This window comes from Mytilus trossulus, chromosome 7 (genome assembly GCF_036588685.1).
Source record: "Mytilus trossulus isolate FHL-02 chromosome 7, PNRI_Mtr1.1.1.hap1, whole genome shotgun sequence".
In the NCBI taxonomy this organism is placed as follows: Eukaryota; Metazoa; Mollusca; class Bivalvia; order Mytilida; family Mytilidae; genus Mytilus; species Mytilus trossulus.
The window spans coordinates 52,054,781-52,076,231 of NC_086379.1; the positions used below are offsets into that span (position 1 = coordinate 52,054,781).

At 31.1% G+C, this 21,451-nt stretch overlaps 1 protein-coding gene across 1 annotated transcript in view; it reads left to right on the top strand.

The window, feature by feature from the left end:
• The first annotated feature begins 362 nt into the window (after positions 1–362).
• LOC134725257 (set1/Ash2 histone methyltransferase complex subunit ASH2-like) overlaps positions 363–21,451 on the top strand; it is a 56,830-nt gene continuing 35,741 nt past the window's right edge. The window contains exons 1-8 of the mRNA XM_063588928.1: positions 363–422; positions 1,833–1,873; positions 2,366–2,417; positions 3,498–3,587; positions 13,607–13,695; positions 14,668–14,759; positions 15,590–15,685; positions 19,268–19,339. Coding sequence (XP_063444998.1) covers positions 376–422; positions 1,833–1,873; positions 2,366–2,417; positions 3,498–3,587; positions 13,607–13,695; positions 14,668–14,759; positions 15,590–15,685; positions 19,268–19,339 — 579 coding nt within the window. The 5' untranslated portion in view covers positions 363–375. The remainder of the gene's footprint in view (positions 423–1,832; positions 1,874–2,365; positions 2,418–3,497; positions 3,588–13,606; positions 13,696–14,667; positions 14,760–15,589; positions 15,686–19,267; positions 19,340–21,451) is intronic.

Below are 21,451 nucleotides of genomic sequence, written 5' to 3' on the forward strand. Positions count from 1 at the left end.
TGAAACCGCATAGGCAATTGTGTATCTTGGGTTTACTTCTCCCCTTCCAAGCAAGAAAACTAATATATCAGCTAAAGAACTATGTATTGTAACTTAAAAAAATGTATACTGTGTGTAGGGACTGTGTAGTGGGTGGCCCCCGGTTTGCAAAACATCTAAATTTTGATTTTGTGCTATTTTCTTTTTACTCATTTACTGTTTTTTTTTTATCAAAACAATACCATGAGACCGCCTCCCTCTTTTTTTCAGTTAGTCCTCAAATAATACTATTCTGTTATTTTCTTGTTTTTAATTGATTAACCGTAAAGGGCACTTTAATAATGTACGGTCTTGGCTCGGGTCAAACCACGTTTTAGCCTTTTCAACATTTCCAATATGGACGACAAAGCGGCAATCGGGACACATTCAATGGAACAAAATAGGTTTTCTAGATTGTTTATTCACTTTAAAACAATGACATTCACGAAAAGTCACCCTTAATCATAATTACTGTTCTTACGTAGTGTCACGACCTTATATACGCTGCAGAAATAGAATCAAACATCAAAAGTTATATGTAATGACAGATATTTTAATATCAATGACAATATCAACAGACAATCACAACATACAAAAACCCAAACAAACAACACTTGCAATTTGATACATACTGATTTGTTAGATAGATATATACAGGTATTCATAACCTGCAATATTTTGCCATATAAATTAATTTTGCAATGATGTAAATATGCATGAATAATATATATGTATCCAAATAAATATTTTGAAGGCATTTTATGATTGATTCTAATAAACCAGGGGTTGGAAGTATGCAGAATTGTCTGAAGTAGATAATGTGTATAAGGTTACAATAGTTTCTTTGGTTGTTTTTGTTTTCTTATGATATGAATATTTCTAATAAATATAGTTGGTTGAAATATTTAGCAAATCTAGTCCATAAAATAATACTTACATGTACTATTCACCAAAAATATAACTAAATAAACATGACCACTTCTACAGGTACCAAAATGTCATAACAATCCAATCCATAACAAGAAAAGACTCCCCAACAATGTTAAAACATATTAACACTAAAAATGTCACAAGTGATTAATACTATTTAAAAAAAACCAATGCACTGTGTCAAAATCTATGTAATTTAACTCTAGATATGAACAGCAGGGAACACCACAGACCAATAATTTTAAGCACTGTTCTTGATCTCAGCATAATTTTTAAGTTTTGTTAAGTTTTTGCTCATCTACATGTTCTTAGTCTTATTGTACATGAATGTGAGCTTATTATCAGGATTTGACAGAGTTTCAAAAGGATCAGAAGGTAAAGGTCATTCTGCAGAATTTTGAAAAATTGAATATATTTTTGAGTTTTTGCACCTGTAATGAGAATTTTTTGTAAATTCTTGAGTTTTTGGATACAATCTTGAATGTACTTATAGATAAATTATAAACAGCAAAAATGACCAAAACAATAAGATCTTTATATTATTCAAAATTTCTTCAAATTAACTCTTACAAGAGTTATTGCCCTTGAAATTGCAATAAGCAAATGTGTTCTGACAGCAATATAAGATTTATAAATAAGTCAACTGAACTTAATACTAATTATCACTTTTGGGAGTTATTGCCCTTGAAAGATGGATGCAGAAACTTTTAAAGAAATCTAAGAGAGAAATTGTAATAAGCAAAGATTTAACCCTGACAGCATCTACAAATAAGTCTACAGGTTGAAATTGTCAACTGACTCCTTCTTGATGTAATATGCTCCTGGAAAAAAACACTTTTTTAATCAGAATATGTTTATGATAAACATTTTGAACTGTTTTGTAGAAGTAATGAATCAGAAATGGTTGAAGGAAGTTTAGAAAAAGGTAAGAAGTAATCTCTATTTATAAGAATGACTTCATTTAATGAAATCTAGATATTATAAAAGTAAATAATTCATCTGAAATGGTCAAAATTACACTAGATTGTTTCATTGACCTTGTAATTACATTAAATCAACCACAGATTTCCTAGTGTGGTTTTCCTCTGCATAATTGGATTGCCAGTTATTCTGCCGCTAGGTTGGTTGTTCTCTCTTGATCTCCTTCATCCAGCAAATCCAGCACTCTAAAACTATAACAATGTGTGCTGAAAGAGGCATTGCACACCATCAGTCAATCCATATAAATCTAGTTATCGGGAACAGTTTTTTTGAACCTGTTGCTCTATAAAATTAAGCAATGTGATATTTATGGAAATGTGTTTAATGTGGTACATGTATATTTTGGACTTTGGCAAAGTTTAAAACTCATATTTTGTTTATACTGCATGTAGTTTATAGCATTCTACCTTAAATGTGTAGTTGTTTTTATTTGTAGGTGAATCTAGACAAACTGAAGAAGCTATGGATACAGACTCTGTGTGTTATTGGTATGATTATTACATGAATAATTTGTTTATAAAATTAATGGTAAAACTGACGCTAATATTTCAAATACTGTGGATTCATTACTATTCCTTGGATACCAAATTTCGTGGTTTTCAGGGTTACAGACGAACCATGAATTCAAATGTTCAACAAATCACAAATTTTCTAAAGGTTTAGTATGCAGAGATTTTCTAAACCACGAAATCAAATGCCCAGGAAAATGCAAGTTTTCCTTAATCCAGGAAAATTGATACCCACGAAAATAAATGAATCCACAGTGCTTTAAGTTATTTGTGAGGAGAGGGTTGGTTGTACATTTAGTTCCTATGATTATCTTATGATGCTACTCATCTACTTACAAGTTATAAGATTTTCGTCTATACATGACACCTTTAGGGGGACATAGAAATACCAGGAGTCAACAAGTCTAGCATAGTAAACACTCTCACATTTATAGTTTAGATTATTGTGAAATTCAAAGGTTTATATCAATTTAATTAATTTTTGCCAACTATTAATGATATTTATAACAAAGCTTTATATCAGCTATTTCACTACAATTTCGAAAAATCAGTGCCCATCAACTTTGAAAAAAAGAGTTATGTCCCTTTCAAATACATGTATTAATTATTTTGAAAATTGCTATGTTAACACTCTCAAACTTACATTTCTTGCAGGATTGCTAATCATAGGTTTATAACAGCAATATCTGTGATGGTTCTAAAACCAGTGCTGATCTTTGATTTTTACAGGAGTTGTGCCAATTTATATTAAGTATTGCATAGGAAGCACACTCACACATACATTTTTGTCAAATTTTTATGAAAGTTATATATATCAGCATGGTCTTGGAAGAATGATGGCAAATTATGTCTTTTTAACTTAGCAATATATGGAAAAATAACATTGCTAGTAATTTCATTCTCACTTTTCTTCAATCTTGTGAGAAATACATTTATATTAATAAGTTTGAAATTTATATTTTAGTTATTGCTCTTGAGCAGATAAAATATGTGCAATGCAGCTGGGGGGCGGGGGACATTGGAACTCTTTTTTTCATATTATTAATTTCTATATTTCAGTGGTAAAGGAAGAAATTTAGGAGCTGTTGAACTACAGTGTAGTGTTTGTATGAAGTGGTATCATGCTGACTGTATAGGTTGCTATTTAGGGTAATTATTTTGTATAGAACTATAACACTCAACCATTAATAAAATAGAATGGTTAGTTTTCCTAATAAAGGGTGTTGGTTTTTGCCTTACACTGTGGCTTCCTCCACCAATAAAATCTGATTGCCAATAATAGTGCTGAAAGTGGCATTAAACATTAATCAATCAATCAGTTTAGAACTATAATTTTATGGTTCATATGAGTAGGTAGCATGCTGTCTCTAAAAGCTTCTCTCTAAACAATAAAGATAATTATTTTCAATATTAAAATGCTACAGTGAAGTGTTGACCTATTGTGGTATCATACTACTATGCTTACTATATGAAATATTGATGTCCTGCTTTTTGAAAAAGTGGCATTATGTTTTCTAGTATGTGTACCTTTCCATTCACTATCAGGTTAACGTTTTGGGTTGAGGTACTTTCTCATGAATTTTTTTTATCACAATGACTGGAAATTAAGTAGGCTTGTTCATAACAACATGCTTCATACATCAGATGACCATGCTGGCATTCTGTTGTATTGTTGCCACATAAATTTCTACGCACTTGAATTTCGTTTTTGACAATAGCGAATGCAAAATAACATTCTTTATTGCTGAAAATAACTTTTAAGAACATAGATAAATGATATGATAATGTTTTGTCATGGGAAATATTAATTGAAATATAACAACAAACTAAAGTAAACTGCTATGTCTCAGAAAAAAATATATTTATGTACCTTAACCTCACTTTCAAGTAGAGAGATGTGATATTTTTTTTTCAATTGGTTGTGACCATCTACCAGAACTTGCAGTCATCCGATGTTCAGAACTTAAGTACTTTGATTAAAAATTATATGCCAAATTACAGCTTTGACTATGATTTCATGGTTCACTCATACTTGCAAACTTTTGAAAATGCCCATGGGGGTTTTAGCGTGATAACAATTTCAAAGGTTACAATTCTTTGCAACAACTATTTTGCGTGTGCTGTTTTGTGGTCTAGAAAAAGTGTAGTGTTTCCTACAGGTGGTTTTGGCGTGTAATGGCGCCCTGCCGCGATTTCTCGACGCCCTGCCCTTTTTGAGAAAAAAATTTGGCGCCCTGCCCTAATTCTGTCAAAATTCTAGACGCCATGCCTTTATCGTCTGTGTGCCTTTATCAGCGCCCTTCTGCCCTGGCGTCTTTTTCCAAAAATCTCTTGTGCCGTTTTGGTGAAATTTTGTTTTATCGATTTCTGATCTACAAGTTAATTACATATGATACCTGTGTGATTGCCCCCAGGTTAATCATGTCATTACAATCAATTACAATGATAAAGACTTCAAAGGTGTTAATAACTAAGTAATTTAATTAGGACAATGTTTTTTTTTTGTCATACTTTTGATGAATGTGTCAGCGAGTGTATTTAGCTTGAGTGTATTTAGCTTGAGTCGGCATTTTCGATCTCCAAGTCACAATGGAGGAGTGTATAAATGAAGACTTTCATGACTTTAGAATTGAATTTAAGTCATCAAAATAAAACTATGCCGTTACAGAAATGCCTTCCATCTCAACACAGTTAAGGCAGACGTGGTGGAAATTGATTTTGGAGTTACTTCCCCTGTTTTAGCCTATTACAAATTTGTGCTCTAAAAATATTATCTAGAACCAAAATAAGGAATAAATTACCAATTGAATATATAATAACATAATAATGATACCTTAAAGATATTAACTGTCTTTGAACATATTGGGGAAAAAATATTGCAATTTCTACTTGATAATTATACTTTTTATTAGCAATCCATGTTCTAAAGATTATCAAATTAGAATGGTTTTTCTTACATTCCAACCATGCAATGGCTGTATAGTCAGTAAATGATGTTAAAAACTGAATGCTAGTCAATTCGTTCCAAGTCCGATTCGTTCCAAACCAGTTCGTTCCAGATTCACTGTGTCTAAACCACACCGGCAGAATTTGATCGGACTCGATGGTATCTAACGTCCGGCACAATGACGGAACATCAATAGACAGAAGAAAGATAGCTTTCTCCTTATTTTCTTATTTTTTTTAATGATATCGAAGAATATATATACATATACAACTATTTTCTATTGTGAGATGCAATATTTTCTACAACCGTTCTATATTAACGGAGAAATAAGTCAAAATGCATGTCAAAATGACGAATTGAGTGAACCTTGCCTCGAAATTGTTTAATTTCTCTTTAAATTGTTCACATTGTACGGAAAGAAAGGTACGGGAAGATAGATATTGATTCGGAGATTGCAAATTTAGTTATTATGAGCATCTCAATAATTGTAACTCTGTGTATGGAACGAAAGAAATGGGTCATGTCAAAATGGAACTGGCCGGTTTCGTCAATGTATACAACCCGGTTTCGTCATAGATTTCAAAATGCATAACCCGGTTTGGTCAAATAAAAAAAATCATAATCGCATTACATTATAATTGATTATTTAATTTCAGAGTTCAAAAGGAGTTTTGTGGGTCGTTCGTTCACCGGACAGCGGCTTATTATTTATATGAGTCTCAGATTCAAATAAATAATAAGCAAATTCCTACTCTTATAGAACTCAAATATTTTAATTTTACTTTGCATTCCGAACTTTTTTAACAGCATATTGAGATTAAAGCTCTTTAAATATGCGTTTTCTATATGAGTTATGGGAAAATATGTTGAACATGTTTAAACTTGAAATTAAAGTTTACGGTCTTAAAAATCGAAATACACAATTGATATGTGATTTTCTCGCACAAAAGAATGGACACCTTTATAAGTAATCTAATCATTCCATGTATGTAATCTTTTCTACCATCGTTAAAAATAAATCTTCTTAAGGATAAACGTTGATGATAAGACAAATGTATATGCATGCATAATCGACATAGAATGTAGGATTACAACTACCATGCATTAAAATAAAATTTATTTATCACTAATTGTAACTATACTGCTATGTACAAATTAGTATAATAGTCTCAGGTCATCGATAAAATTCAATAATAATAATTTTGTTAACATTATTAAAAGAAACGAGTCTGTACTGTCGCCATTGTGTTATGATGATCGTACACTGACGTTGGTCAATATATTTTGACAATATATACGGACAGACGGATTCAGTTTATTTCAAAGTGGGCGTATTTCGAAAAACTTGTACATACCGCCGAGCGTAGCGAGTCAAACAATATTTTGATTATTTTTTTGCTTTACAAAATCGTTAAATACAGGAATCAATATAGTTTTGGCAACCGAAGGTGGGGTCGGGGCGTGCAACCTATACGTCATCTAGATTCGCCACTTATCTTATAAAGTGTATAACGAATTAAAATATTGTAAGAAATGAGAAAAACAGGGACACCCGGGAAATCGGATTATGTGAGTTGGATTATGTTTATTATAATAAATGCCGAATATCAAGTTCTTTTTATCGATTTCTATACATTTTTCTCAAATATATATAAAATTTATATAGGAAAATGATAAGGCAGACAAATATACAAATAAATCGACTTGGCCGATATCTTAATAAAACTTATTGACCTTTAATTACGATTTTTTTTTTCATTTCTTTGCGTTTTTACACGTCCATCCCAATTTTGACAGGACGTATTATTGTATACACCCGTCTGTCCATCCGTCCTTCCATCCGTCCGTCCGTCCGTCTAGCTATCCGTCTATCTTTCTGTCCAGCGTAAACATGTCGCACCGTAACTTGAGAACAGCTTATCTAGTTTTCATGAAACTTAACAAAGTTATTTCTTGAAATGGTCAAACGATTTGTAAACCTTTTAGTGAAAATCAAATTAAATCTTTTTGAGTTACAGAACTTTGTAAGTAAAACAGGAGTGTGTTTTTTTTTAACATGTCGCGCCATATCTCAAAATGGTTTATCATTATTGCATCAAACTTTACACACTTCTTAGTAATATAAATCTTAACTTCTGCATACTTTAAGGTGATGTTTTTGTTTTTTAAGCGTTAATTAGGTTTTCTTTGTAAAAAAAAAGGGGGGGTCACATACTGCGATGTATCTCAAAACCTATATAAAAAAAATATCATAATGTTTATGTTAAAAAAATAATTAGATATCAGTGTTTGCTATTAAGTATTTATATTCCATTTAAAATTAGTTTGAAGATCAGTGAAATAACGGATACGACTTTCATTAGGAAAATGTGTAGTACTATAATTACCTATGTAAATAATGTAAACACGCCAAGTTTACTTTATAATACATATATATTAAAATTCTTTCGAAAGACAATGTTCAGATCCGTGTTAACGTTGCTTTTCATAAATTGTTGGTTTTAAAAAAATATAAAAAACCGGGTGATATATATAGACGAAACCGGGTGTTGTGTAGTAAACAACAATGACGAAACCGGTGTATTTTTATTTGACATGACCCATTTCTTTCGTTCCATACACATAAATACAAGTATTGAGATGCTCATAATGACTAGTTTTGCAATCTCTGTGTCAGTATCTATCTTCCCGTACTTTTCTTTCCGTACAACGTGAACAATTTAAAGAGAATTTAAACAATTTTGAGGCAAGGTTCACTCAATTCGTCATTTTGACATGCATTTTGACTTATTTCTCCGTTAATATAGAACGGTTGTAGAAAATATTGCATCTCACAATAGAAAATAGTTGTATATGTATATATATTCTTCGATATCATTAAAAAAATAAGAAAATAAGGAGAAACCTATCTTTCTTCTGTCTATTGATGTTCCGTCATTGTGCCGGACGTTAGATACCATCGAGTCCGATCAAATTCTGCCGGTGTGGTTTAGACACAGTGAGATTTGGACAATTCGTACCAAGTCAATTGTCAATTCGTACCCTCTGATTTATTTTATTATTAATCAGAGTTAACAATTTGTTCCAACTTTATTATAATAATGGTGTCCGTAAATCACTGTATTTGTGTAAATCAACCCACTGTTCATGGCAAAAATTGTCAATTTCTTGTCATTTTTTTATGTATATTTCATATAATAGATCGTTTTACAATCAGTCTAAACAATTTGTTCCAACTTTCTTTCGCTGTTTAGGGACCGGTCAAAATTTCTTGATGCATGGGACCGGTGCAAACTGTAATGGGACAAGCACTTTTTGCAGTGTTTACAGGAATGGGACTCAATGTTTTTTTCATTATTGGCAAGGATGGGACATGAACTTTTTGAAACAATGTCTGTATATGAAAAAAAAAATATTTTGATAAATCTATAACAAACAAAAATAACATCATGAACATCTAGCAATGTGAATTTAACAGTTACAACATAGCAAATTCATTTTCAAGATTTAAAGAACAGTGAAGGCAACAAAAAAAAATTTTGAAACAGAATAAACATGAAAAAATACTTTGATATAAAATTTAAAAAATATGTAGAAATTTGATTAGATATTTTACATGTATAACTGTTTAACAAATGTAAAAAAAAACCTGAATTCATGGATAGTGTTTATCAACTATAAATATGTCCTCCCATAAAGCAGAGTTGTCTTTCCTGACAGAAGGTATTTTTCTATTAAACATCACTTTTATTTTTTACTAATTTATTAATTATCCCACTAATGATCCCACCAGAACGACAAATCTTATGCCATGTCACAGAAAAAGAAATGTGGTGTATAAACCAGCCATACTTTTAAGAAAATTGACAAAATGTGTGATTTCCATGTACTTTCTATACAAATTATCTCCCTTGGATTGAAACAGAAATTTTGAAAATAGCCATGCAATTAAAAGTGCTACTTCAACTATAATTAAACAAAATGAATTGTTTTAATGTTTCTGTTTTATTTTGTACATGTAGACCATAATTCCTTAAATAAAACAAAAATCTAACATGCTCAGAAATGATGTTCAGTGATGACCCCCTGAACTACCTTAATCATAAATGTTATTATCATGATTATGCAAATTCAACAGACATTGTAGAATTTTTTATAATACATACTGGCTGTAGAAAAAGAATGTTTGTGGAAATTTAACAAATACAGAAGCATACTACCAAAAGAAATGATTGGAATATTCATTCAAAGGTCACAACAAATCTGGAACCCACACCCAACAAGCTCTGAATAGCCCAGATATAAATATATAATCAATCAAGCTGCATATATGTTGAGATAGTAAATTTTACGGCTTTTTTCCCACTTTAAAAAAAAATGTTTAAAATACAATATTGTTGTAAGTGGAAGTTGAAGATGTTCACTTCTTTAATTTTGATGCTATTTTCACATTAAATAATGGGGATTGTTTTATTCTAAGCAGAAAAAAAAAATCATATTTTTGTAATTTATTTTTTTTGGAAAATTTACCTACCCACTGTTAATTTAGAATAGTCAGATTTTAAATTAAGCTGCAATTTTTTGGAAAAAATGTATTCTACCATAGGCATACACTTCATACATGTTAATTGTTTAATATTGCATGTATCATTTATTATAATCAATAACATATTGTCATCTGTCATCAAGACAAAGCATGTTGGCGAACACGAACAAAACGATGACAAACAACACGCGAAGATTCCATGATGGAATGTAAAAATAATATATGGAATTAGGAATCTTTTACAGCATCTATGTTTCATATGTTTTTTATTGGTTTGAAAGAAGTTGACCTAACAAAAATATGTATTCTATTTTCCACACGTCCAAGCCCACAATTTTGTTTCTTTTGTTTTTTATATTTCTTTGAAGTTACTTTTTCGGTTTCGTACAGGAAACTGAGTAAAATTTTATATTGTAAAACATACACAACTGGTGCTAATGAGTAGTAACGATGCACGTAAGAAAAACGGGCGCACTACGTTTGCGCGCATTTGGGGATTAAAATGTTTTACGTTTGCGCGCAGCTTTTGATTACAATTGCGCGCATTCATTTTACAGGTAAGGTTAAAATATAAATAAAAATTAAATTAGATTATAATAAATGACTATAATTTTTTTAGTTTTTTCACAAAGGATATGACTATCAATTATCAATTTCAAAAACAGTTTGTTAATTCAAATTATATATTTTCATATTGAATTCTAAAACCAAGTATAAACTATTATGCGCACACCATTGGAATACAATAATCAATTATAATGATAACGAATTCTTTGAAAATAACACTAGTTAGTACTTTGTTCATTTTTTAAATATTAAATTGTCATGAAATACTTAATAATTAATTATTACCAATATATCATACCCAACATACCTTTCTTCCCAATTAATAAATCATAGATTTCTTTTAAAGCTAAGTATTTATTTACATCATATATATAAGAACAGCATTATAAATTGAAATAATAAGGCTATGCAAATGGTTATTATTGTTAAATACTGTTCTTGAATAAGTTGGAACGAACTGACAAGTTTTGGAAAAAGTTGGAACGAATTGTCCAAGCAACTTGGGACGAATTTGTTGGGACGAATCGGAGTTGGAACGAATCATCCAGATACCTAAAAACTTCTTATTGTTGTAATAAAAGATGTAATTCTTATATAGATATAATCAAACCATATTCTTTGATAATGGGTAGAGTGAAGTTAAACTATAAAAACATAATAAAAATTGTATGTTGATGACGATGTACTATACATAACTACACAAACAATGACATAATTTTATTTAAAAAAACAACAACCTATACAGTAAAAACTGGCACCCTGCCCCTTTTGATTTCTAGCTTGAGCTAGCTAGCTAAATTGTGTTTATTGTTTTAAATATTTCATATATACACTTTTTCTTGTTTAACATTTGTTTTAATGATTGATTACAGATGTATATGTCCTTTTTATAGCATTAAACTAGTATGTTTTAAATGAATCCATTTTATAGAAATTGCCTGTTTATAGTTAGTGCCCTAAAATTGTTGTCCATCACGCTTAATGTGCCCTCTGAGCTAACAATTACCCTGCCCTTTTTAAAAGCTGCAGGAAACACTATAGTGTCATATTTGTTAGATGAGCTTACATGCCTTTTTCTTAAGTTTGTTTGCATGATTCTAGTTATTAAATCAGCAGAAAATATGAATATGTAGTTGTAAGACCAGGAATTATTTTCATGTGTAAGGATACTAAATAGTTGTTGACTTTTCCAATTTAAAATTGTAAAGAAAGAAGGACCTTTATCAGGTTGGGAATAACACCTAGGGATACCCCCTCAATGTTAGGACATTAAAAACCACTTTTTAAGTACAAATGAGCACACATTCATATTATTTGAAGAAAATTTTCCCGTAGAACTATACATCTTATGATCTATCTGGTATTTTATGGTCAATATATGTCCAAGAATTTTGATATGTTCTTGGCCTTATATCTTCTTTATTATTCAAAATAATTGGACCCTTCATTTAAAAAAGCTGTTCCAAATCAATGTCAGAATTTCTCATTTTTAGCTCACCTGGCCTGAAGGGCCAAGTGAGCTTTTTTCATCACTTGGCGTCTGTCGTCGTCGTCCGTCGTCATTAACATTTTAACATTTTGAACTTCTTCTAGAGAACCACTGAATAGAATAAAACCAAGTGTTGTTACTTTGTAGCCAATCCATCATCCAAGATGGCTGCCAGCGGGGGACTTAGTTTAACATAGGACCTTATGAGAAATACATACAAATGTCTTCTTTTAGAGAACCACTGAATTGAATCAAACCAAACATAGCATAAATGTTCCTTTCTTAATGAGGTGCTGACCAAGTGTTGTTACTTTGTAGCCAAATTTTATATTTTTTTTATATGATTTAGTACACGCCTAAATCGTAAAAGTTGGCAGGTATGTTCACTGAACACGAAAATATTTAAGTCTGTGATTTTGCAAGCACTATCCAATTTTACCATTTCAAAAAAGATTTTTTTAAATTATTTTAAAATGACGAGTATTTCTTATCAATTTTGAACAACTAACCAATAGTATTCATATGATTTAAGCAACCAAGTCCTGAAGAATATGTAATTGACCCATATTTCATGCACCACCTAGGGGAATCATGTTTTCTGGTCTGTGTCCATTTTTCCATCCTTTTGTTTGTTCCTTTGTTCGTTTGTCTGTTTGCATGTCTCTCCCGATTCAGGTAGAAGTTTGTGGTCATGGTAGTTTTTAATGAAGTTTAAGTCCAATCCACTGAACATAGAAAATAAAAGTGTGAGTGGGGTATCAGTGTATTATGAACACATTTTTATTTTCATCTGTACATGTTCTGTTGAGCTTCATGTCTGGCCTAAAGGATACAAAGGACCAAGTGAGCTTTTCATATCACTGTGCATCTGTTGTCATTGTATTTTTCCCCTCTAAAAATCATTCTGAACATGCATGAAATATATGCCACTGGACATGAACCAAGCAACAATCATTCAATATCCTCTGAAACTACTGGGCCAATCTAAACAAACATGGCCACATTGGAGTGTCTAGTTTAAAAATGTATCTGATGACCCTGCCAGTCAACCAACATGACCAAAAAGAGAACATGGGGATTAAAGGGATGAAATGCAAGTTTTATCTATTATCCTGAAAACCACTATTTATAAATAGAGAAAATCTCACTGGTGCAGGAAGTGTTCAGAATTTTGTGATCTACCTATTTTTCATTTGTTCCGAAATAACTGTTGTGACAATGTCTTATAGGAGTTATTGCCCTTTAATGACATTTTTTTTATACATAAATTTTGACTCTATTCTTGAAAAGTAAAATAGGAGGAGAAAAACTATTCATATTAAAATTGATAATCAAGGCAGGATTTATAAATATGTAAACATTGCAAAAATCACCAGGCTACTTCTTATTGGAATTATTGCCCTTTAATGAAAATGATAACCAATGATTGTAAAACTTAAAGAAGATCCAGAAAAACTAGAGCAAAAATGATCAGCAATACACGATCAACAAAAAAGATTTTTTTGACATTCTATTCTAATCAACTATGTTGTAGAGTGTCTATTGTTCATGATGCACATAAAGTTGAGTGAGTGACATAAGCTCTTTAGACTCTCTAGTTAATATATTATCAATTTCAGGCAATGTATACCTTTTATGACAAATTATCAGTTTTCATGTAAGAATTGTGGACAAAATGGTGTGGAATCTTTTGTAAGAAAACAATCAGGTAAGATAACTGTCAAAGAAAGTAGCAAAATTGTAAAATTTTATATTAATATTTTCAAATGATAAAATTCTGGATTGAATATAATTTAATACTGATGATGGAAATATATAGGGATACAGTATAACAGATGCTCATAACCTTATGGAAATATATAGGGATACAGTATAACAGATGCTCATAACCTTATGGAAATATATAGGGATACAGTATAACAGATGCTCATAACCTTATGGAAATATATAGGGATACAGTATAACAGATGCTCATAACCTTATGGAAATATATAGGGATACAGTATAACAGATGCTCATAACCTTATGGAAATATATAGGGATACAGTATAACAGATGCTCATAACCTTATGGAAATATATAGGGATACAGTATAACAGATGCTCATAACCTTATGGAAATATATAGGGATACAGTATAACAGATGCTCATAACCTTATGGAAATATATAGGGATACAGTATAACAGATGCTCATAACCTTATGGAAATATATAGGGATACAGTATAACAGATGCTCATAACCTTATGGAAATATATAGGGATACAGTATAACAGATGCTCATAACCTTATGGAAATATATAGGGATACAGTATAACAGATGCTCATAACCTTATGGAAAGATATAGGGATACAGTATAACAGATGCTCATAACCTTATGGAAAGATATAGGGATACAGTATAACAGATGCTCATAACCTTATGGAAATATATAGGGATACAGTATAACAGATGCTCATAACCTTATGGAAATATATAGGGATACAGTATAACAGATGCTCATAACCTTATGGAAATATATAGGGATACAGTATAACAGATGCTCATAACCTTATGGAAATATGATTTCTTTAAAAAAAAAAAATTTAAAAAGAATATAATATAAGAATATAAGGAAACAAATAACACAGAGTAAATTATTAATGTGAAACAAGTTTGTTGTATATCATTTATTTTGTAGGTTTTCCACAGATTTGTTGCACAGCAATAGCTAATTTAATGTGTCAAGCTAGAGCAAGGGGAGACAATGATGGTAGTTTCTGTAAAGATAAGGTATAAATAATGTGGTTAATTTCTAACCTATTGTAAAGTCATTTATTTTCTTGGATATCAGTTTTTGGACATAGATCAATTTGTATATCTATTGATTTTGATTTTGTGGTCTTGTCAAAGTCTGCATACAGGCTTATAGAAAATTTGAACTACATGGAACATTTAAATTTAATTTTAATTATAATGGGAACTCCTAAAATTTTCATATACCACATACAATAATGAATCCACTGTATCTTAAAATGATTGACAACTACACACACATGACTTAAAACTATGGATTAAATAATATATCATCTAGAAAAATTTGAAGAAATTTTAGATAGTAATGTATACCTCTCTTATTAACAAATGTAGATATCCTTCTCTACATAAAAGAAACAAATGTCTTTCAAAATGAATTCACAGCATTTATATACTCCTAATCTTATAAATGTTGTCTCAAAAGTTTTAGTAACTTTGGAATTCTCAAAACAATGATCAGCGTAGACAGAGAAATTTAAGTATGTTGTTTAACTTCAAAGTAGTTTATAGTAGTATCTAAAAGTTTTACTTGCCATTTAAATGAAATGAATCTCATAAAATACCACCAAATTTGCTAAGCAGGTCTCTCTGTGTAGCAAATAACCGCATGTAAAGAGTACCCTGGTTGCCATTGTTATGACGAAACTTTATTTTGGGTTGATTTTAAGAATGTCAGTTAATGAAGATATTTATTTTATGAGGTATTTTCTCTTGCTTTCTGGAGAATTCTGGCCTTCATATCAGGGTGTTCTCCACAATATTTTGTTCATATAAGGCTCATACAATGTAACTATAATTTTTTTTAGGACATTATTCCTTACATAGATAAACAGTGGGAAAACCTAACAACAATGCCAAGAAGAATAAAGCTCACATGGCATACAACTGTAGCTAAAACTTTGGTAAGATAATTAAAAAATGGCTTTATATTGAACTTAAGACACCAAACCATACAACTGTAGCTAAAACTTTGGCAAGATAATTAAAAAAAAGGCTTTATATTGAACTTAAGACACCAGACCATACAACTGTAGCTAAAACTTTGGCAAGATAATTAAAAAAAGGCTTTATATTGAACTTAAGACACCAGACCATACAACTGTAGCTAAAACTTTGGTAAGATAATTAAAAAAAAGGCTTTATATTGAACTTAAGACACCAGACCATACAACTGTAGCTAAAACTTTGGCAAGATAATTAAAAAAAGGCTTTATATTGAACTTAAGACACCAGACCATACAACTGTAGCTAAAACTTTGGTAAGATAATTAAAAAAAGGCTTTATATTGAACTTAAGACACCAGACCATACAACTGTAGCTAAAACTTTGGCAAGATAACTAAAAAAAGGCTTTATATTGAACTTAAGACACCAGACCATACAACTGTAGCTAAAACTTTGGCAAGATAATTAAAAAAAGGCTTTATATTGAACTTAAGACACCAGACCATACAACTGTAGCTAAAACTTTGGTAAGATAATTAAAAAAAGGCTTTATGTTGAACTTAAGACACCAGACCATACAACTGTAGCTAAAACTTTGGTAAGATAATTAAAAAAAGGCTTTATGTTGAACTTAAGACACCAGACCATACAACTGTAGCTAAAACTTTGGTAAGATAATTAAAAAAAGGCTTTATATTGAACTTAAGACACCAGACCATACAACTGTAGCTAAAACTTTGGTAAGATAATTAAAAAAAAGGCTTTATATTGAACTTAAGACACCAGACCATACAACTGTAGCTAAAACTTTGGTAAGATAATTAAAAAAAGGCTTTATATTGAACTTAAGACACCAGACCATACAACTGTAGCTAAAACTTTGGTAAGATAATTAAAAAAAAGGCTTTATATTGAACTTAAGACACCAGACCATACAACTGTAGCTAAAACTTTGGTAAGATAATTAAAAAAAGGCTTTATATTGAACTTAAGACACCAGACTATACAACTGTAGCTAAAACTTTGGTAAGATTATTAAAAAAAGGCTTTATATTGAACTTAAGACACCAGACCATACAACTGTAGCTAAAACTTTGGTAAGATAATTAAAAAAAAGGCTTTATATTGAACTTAAGACACCAGACCATACAACTGTAGCTAAAACTTTGGTAAGATAATTAAAGAAAGGCTTTATATTGAACTTAAGACACCAGACCATACAACTGTAGCTAAAACTTTGGTAAGATAATTAAAAAAAAGGCTTTATATTGAACTTAAGACACCAGACCATACAACTGTAGCTAAAACTTTGGTAAGATAATTAAAAAAAGGCTTTATATTGAACTTAAGACACCAGACCATACAACTGTAGCTAAAACTTTGGTAAGATAATTAAAAAAAGGCTTTTTATTGAACTTAAGACACCAGACCATACAACTGTAGCTAAAACTTTGGTAAGATAATTAAAAAAAGGCTTTATATTGAACTTAAGACACCAGACCATACAACTGTAGCTAAAACTTTGGTAAGATAATTAAAAAAAAGGCTTTGCATTCAATATATTTAACCAAAGACACCAGACCACACAACAGCACAAAAAAACCGAATAGTATGGAAAAAATCAAACAAATCCCATACCTGTCAACTCACCCGTTTTTTGCGGGTGACACCCGTTATTTTCACCTCTCACCCGGGAGTTTTTCTTTACCCGGCGGGTCCCGGGAATTTCTAACATTACCCGTTTCACCCGGATTTCTGACCGGAATTGTTTCCGGTATTTAGAAGTAATACGACCTTCGGTTTTATCGGTCTTTTTCAATGTAACCAAAAGTCAAAATGTAGGACTTGTTTACCTGAGCTACGTAACGATATTTTCAACAAGCTACAAGATGAGTTCAGTGACTATCAGTTGACCCCATTAGATGAACTTCCACTTTGCACTTCCCCTGAAACTGACATTGGTACATTTTGGGGAGAAATGTCCAAGTTGCATGACATTTTTCTTAACAAGCCAAGATTTTTTGTTTTGTCAAAACTTGCTAAAACATTACTGGTTTTGCCAAACAGCAATGCAGACAGTGAGAGGGCATTTTCTTTAGTAAAGAAAATAGCTACAGAGTTTAGGGCTGATCTTAATAAGGATACACTGTGTGCTCTTCTTTCTTGTAAAATGAATACACATTTGCATTGCTATGAACTGAAACCAAGTGCAGTTCTTTTAAAGAATGCCAAGTCTGCTACTATGGAATATAACAATAGTCTGAAATAAACTTGTATACATGTTCTAACTGTTTCATATACATATTGACTATATAAATTATATGTAAACATATTTTTTTTCTTCAATTGAGCCCGCAAAATGTCGTACGCGTTATGACCTGAGATTTTTTTTCTCAATGCAGGTCATGACCTGACTTTTCATTTTCAGAGGTTGACAGGTATGAAATCCATTTGTTTCAATTTCTCACCTTTCTTAAAAAAGATAAATTTTAACTAGAAAATCCTGCATAACCTTTGCAATCAGTAACAAATTCCATCGTACTTCATTTGTATTTTAAATAGGGAACATCCTTGTTGGTTTTGTAAAATCTTCATGGATTTATTTGTTCTCAATCAATTGCCATCATTGATTACAGTTTATTATGGTTTAGAGCAGCAATCATATGTTCTGGAATTACAAGAAAAACAATCATGCCAGTGATGGCACAAAAAAATCCACAATATTTGTGAATCCCCTTAAGGGCATACAATACAGTTACAGGGAAATCAATGACGTTGCTAACGTTATTTGTTATTTTCGCGACATCACACTGTGACATATCGGGAAAAGATGCATTTTTCAACTGATTTTTATCATTCAAACTGATTTAATTTGAAAACGAGTTCATGGACCCCTATTTTTTAAAACGGCATTTTGTTTCATTTTGCAGAGAGATTATGTGACCCAAATTTTATAAAACTGTAATTAGAGTTTTTTTTTTAATTTTGATAAACATGCAGTCAAAAATGAAGTTTTTTCCTCAATTCATGAACATTTGATAAATATGAGTTATTTCTGGAAAAAAAATTGCATTTTTTTTTAGGATATTTATAAAATTGAAAAAACTACCAATTATTTAACAAAAACCAGGTTTTGTTTATCTTTTATAACAAAAAAGTTATGTCTTTCTTTCGAAAAAGAAACTACGGCCACAAATCTGAATTTTGAGAAAATATACAAAATTTAGACCTCATTTTACTCAAAAAGTAGCACATGAAGGTATATTTTTTATTACATATTTGATATAGTCAGGTAAGAAATAGCTTATATGCAAATTTTCATGAACTTGTAAATACAGGATCAAAACTGTATCATATGCCCTTAAAAGAATAGATATTTGGAAACATTTCTATCCATGTTATGATGTAATGTGTTATTTTTCATTTAATATTTTGTTAGTTTAATCAACTTGAGAGAAGATTTAAACATATATTAATGTTATGAAAAGCAGGCTTTTATATTACATTTTTAATTTAACTTTTTGTCCTTTTATTTTCAGTCTAAAGAAGATAGCTTATTTGTATGTACAGATGATAATTTATCAGAACAGTATTTCAGTTTAATTACACCTGTAAGTTAGAAAAACAAATTATTCACTACTGTGGACTCATTATTATTCGTTAGATACCAAGTATCGTGGATTTCGTGGATAGAGGGAAACCACAAATTAAAATTTTCAACGAAGTTCAAATTTGCTGTATGATAAAAATGCAGACTTTTGGAAAACCATGAAATCAAAAATCCTTGAAAATGCAAGTTTTCCTTTAACCGTAGAAATTGGTATCAATGAAATAAATGAATCCACAGTAGTCTCTCTAATGAATTATAAAAGTAGTATTGGTAGAAAAATTCTGGCAGTTCTGAACATATTAATGTTGTGCTTCAGCAAAGTCCAGAAAGAGAGACTTAGGTTTTCTATTTCTGGTGTAAGAGGTGAAAGCAAAGTATTTATAGTATAACTAATCGCCGTATTTTGAATAACAAATGACCGAACGCCGCTATGGGTTAAACTCGTGCTGCGCACTCTTTTAATCCATGCGTCGTTTGGTCACGCGTTGTCTTATTTTTAGCTCACCTGGGCCAAATTAAACCAAACTTGGCCACAATCATCATTGGGGTATCTAGTTTAAAAAATGTGTGGCGTGACCCGCCAAACCAACCAAGATGGCCACCATGGCTAAAAATAGAACATAGGGGTAAAATGCAGTTTTCGGCTTATAACTCAAAAACCAAAGCATTTAGAGCAAATCTGACATGGGGTAAAATTGTTAATCAGGTCAAGATCTATCTGCTGTAAAATTTTCAGATGAATCAGACAACCCATTGTTGGGTTGCTGCCCCTGAATTGGTAATTTTAAGGAAATTTTGCTGTTTTTGGTTATTATCTTGAATATTATTATACATAGAGATAAACTGTAAACAGCAATAATGTTCATTAAAGTAAGATTTACAAATAAGTCAACATGACCAAAATGGTCAGTTGACCCCTTTAGGAGTTATTGCCCTTTAAAGTCAATTTTTAACCATTTTTCGTAAATTTTATATATCTTTTACAAAAATCTTCTCCTCTGAAACTGCTGGGCCAAATTAATCCTAACTTGGCCACAATCATCTTTGGTGTATCTAGTTTGAAAAATGTGTGGCGTGACCCGCCAAACCAAACAAGATGGCGGCCATGACTAAAAATAGAACATAGGGGTAAAATGCAGTTTTTGGCTTATAACTCAAAAACCAAAGCATTTAGAGCAAATCTGACATGGGGTCAAATTGTTTATCAGGTCAAGATCTATCTGCCCTGAAATTTTCAGATGAATCGGACAACCCGTTGTTAGGTTGCTGCCCCTGAATTGTTAATATTAAGGAAATTTTGCTGTTTTTTTGGGTTATTATCTTGAATATTATTATAGATAGAGATAAACTGTAAACATCAATAATGTTCATCAAAGTAAGATTTACAAATAAGTCAACGTGACCAAAATAGTCAGATGACCCCTAAGGAGTTATTGTCCTTATATAGTCAATTTTTAACCATTTTTCATAAAATTTGTAAATTTTTACTACCAGTAACATTTTCCAGAGAAACTACTGGGCCAAGTTCATTATAGATAGTGATAATTGTAAGCAGCAAGAATGTTCAGTAAAGTAAGATGAACAAACATGTCACCATCACCAAAACACAATTTTGTCATGAATCCATCTGCTTCCTCTGTTTAATATTCACATAGACCAAGGTGAGCGACACAGGCTCTTTAGAGCCTCTAGTTTATATTCAAATACGGCGATTAGTTATACTTTTTATTACATTGGCCAATGGCTTTTTTTTATGAAATTAATGTAGAAAATGCAAGGAACTATATGTTTTTCCTACGCATTCACAATTTGTTTTGAGCCGACGTTAACGACGTCTTGACAACGCCTATTGTTATATGACGTCAGAGAGTGAAATAACCACGTTTATTTCACATGTGAAATTATCGGTTTTTATCTAACTGGGAAATCAATGTAATTTATTGCAACCAATGTAATAATAGTTTATAATCAGATACTTTTAAGGAGGACCACTGATGGTAGGTCAACGATATTAGGTATGCAGTTGTATATGAATTGGCACATCTCTTTTCCCCTTATTTGGCCCTCTCCCACAGCCATGGTCTATTGACTTTGAAACCTTTGCTTCGTCTAC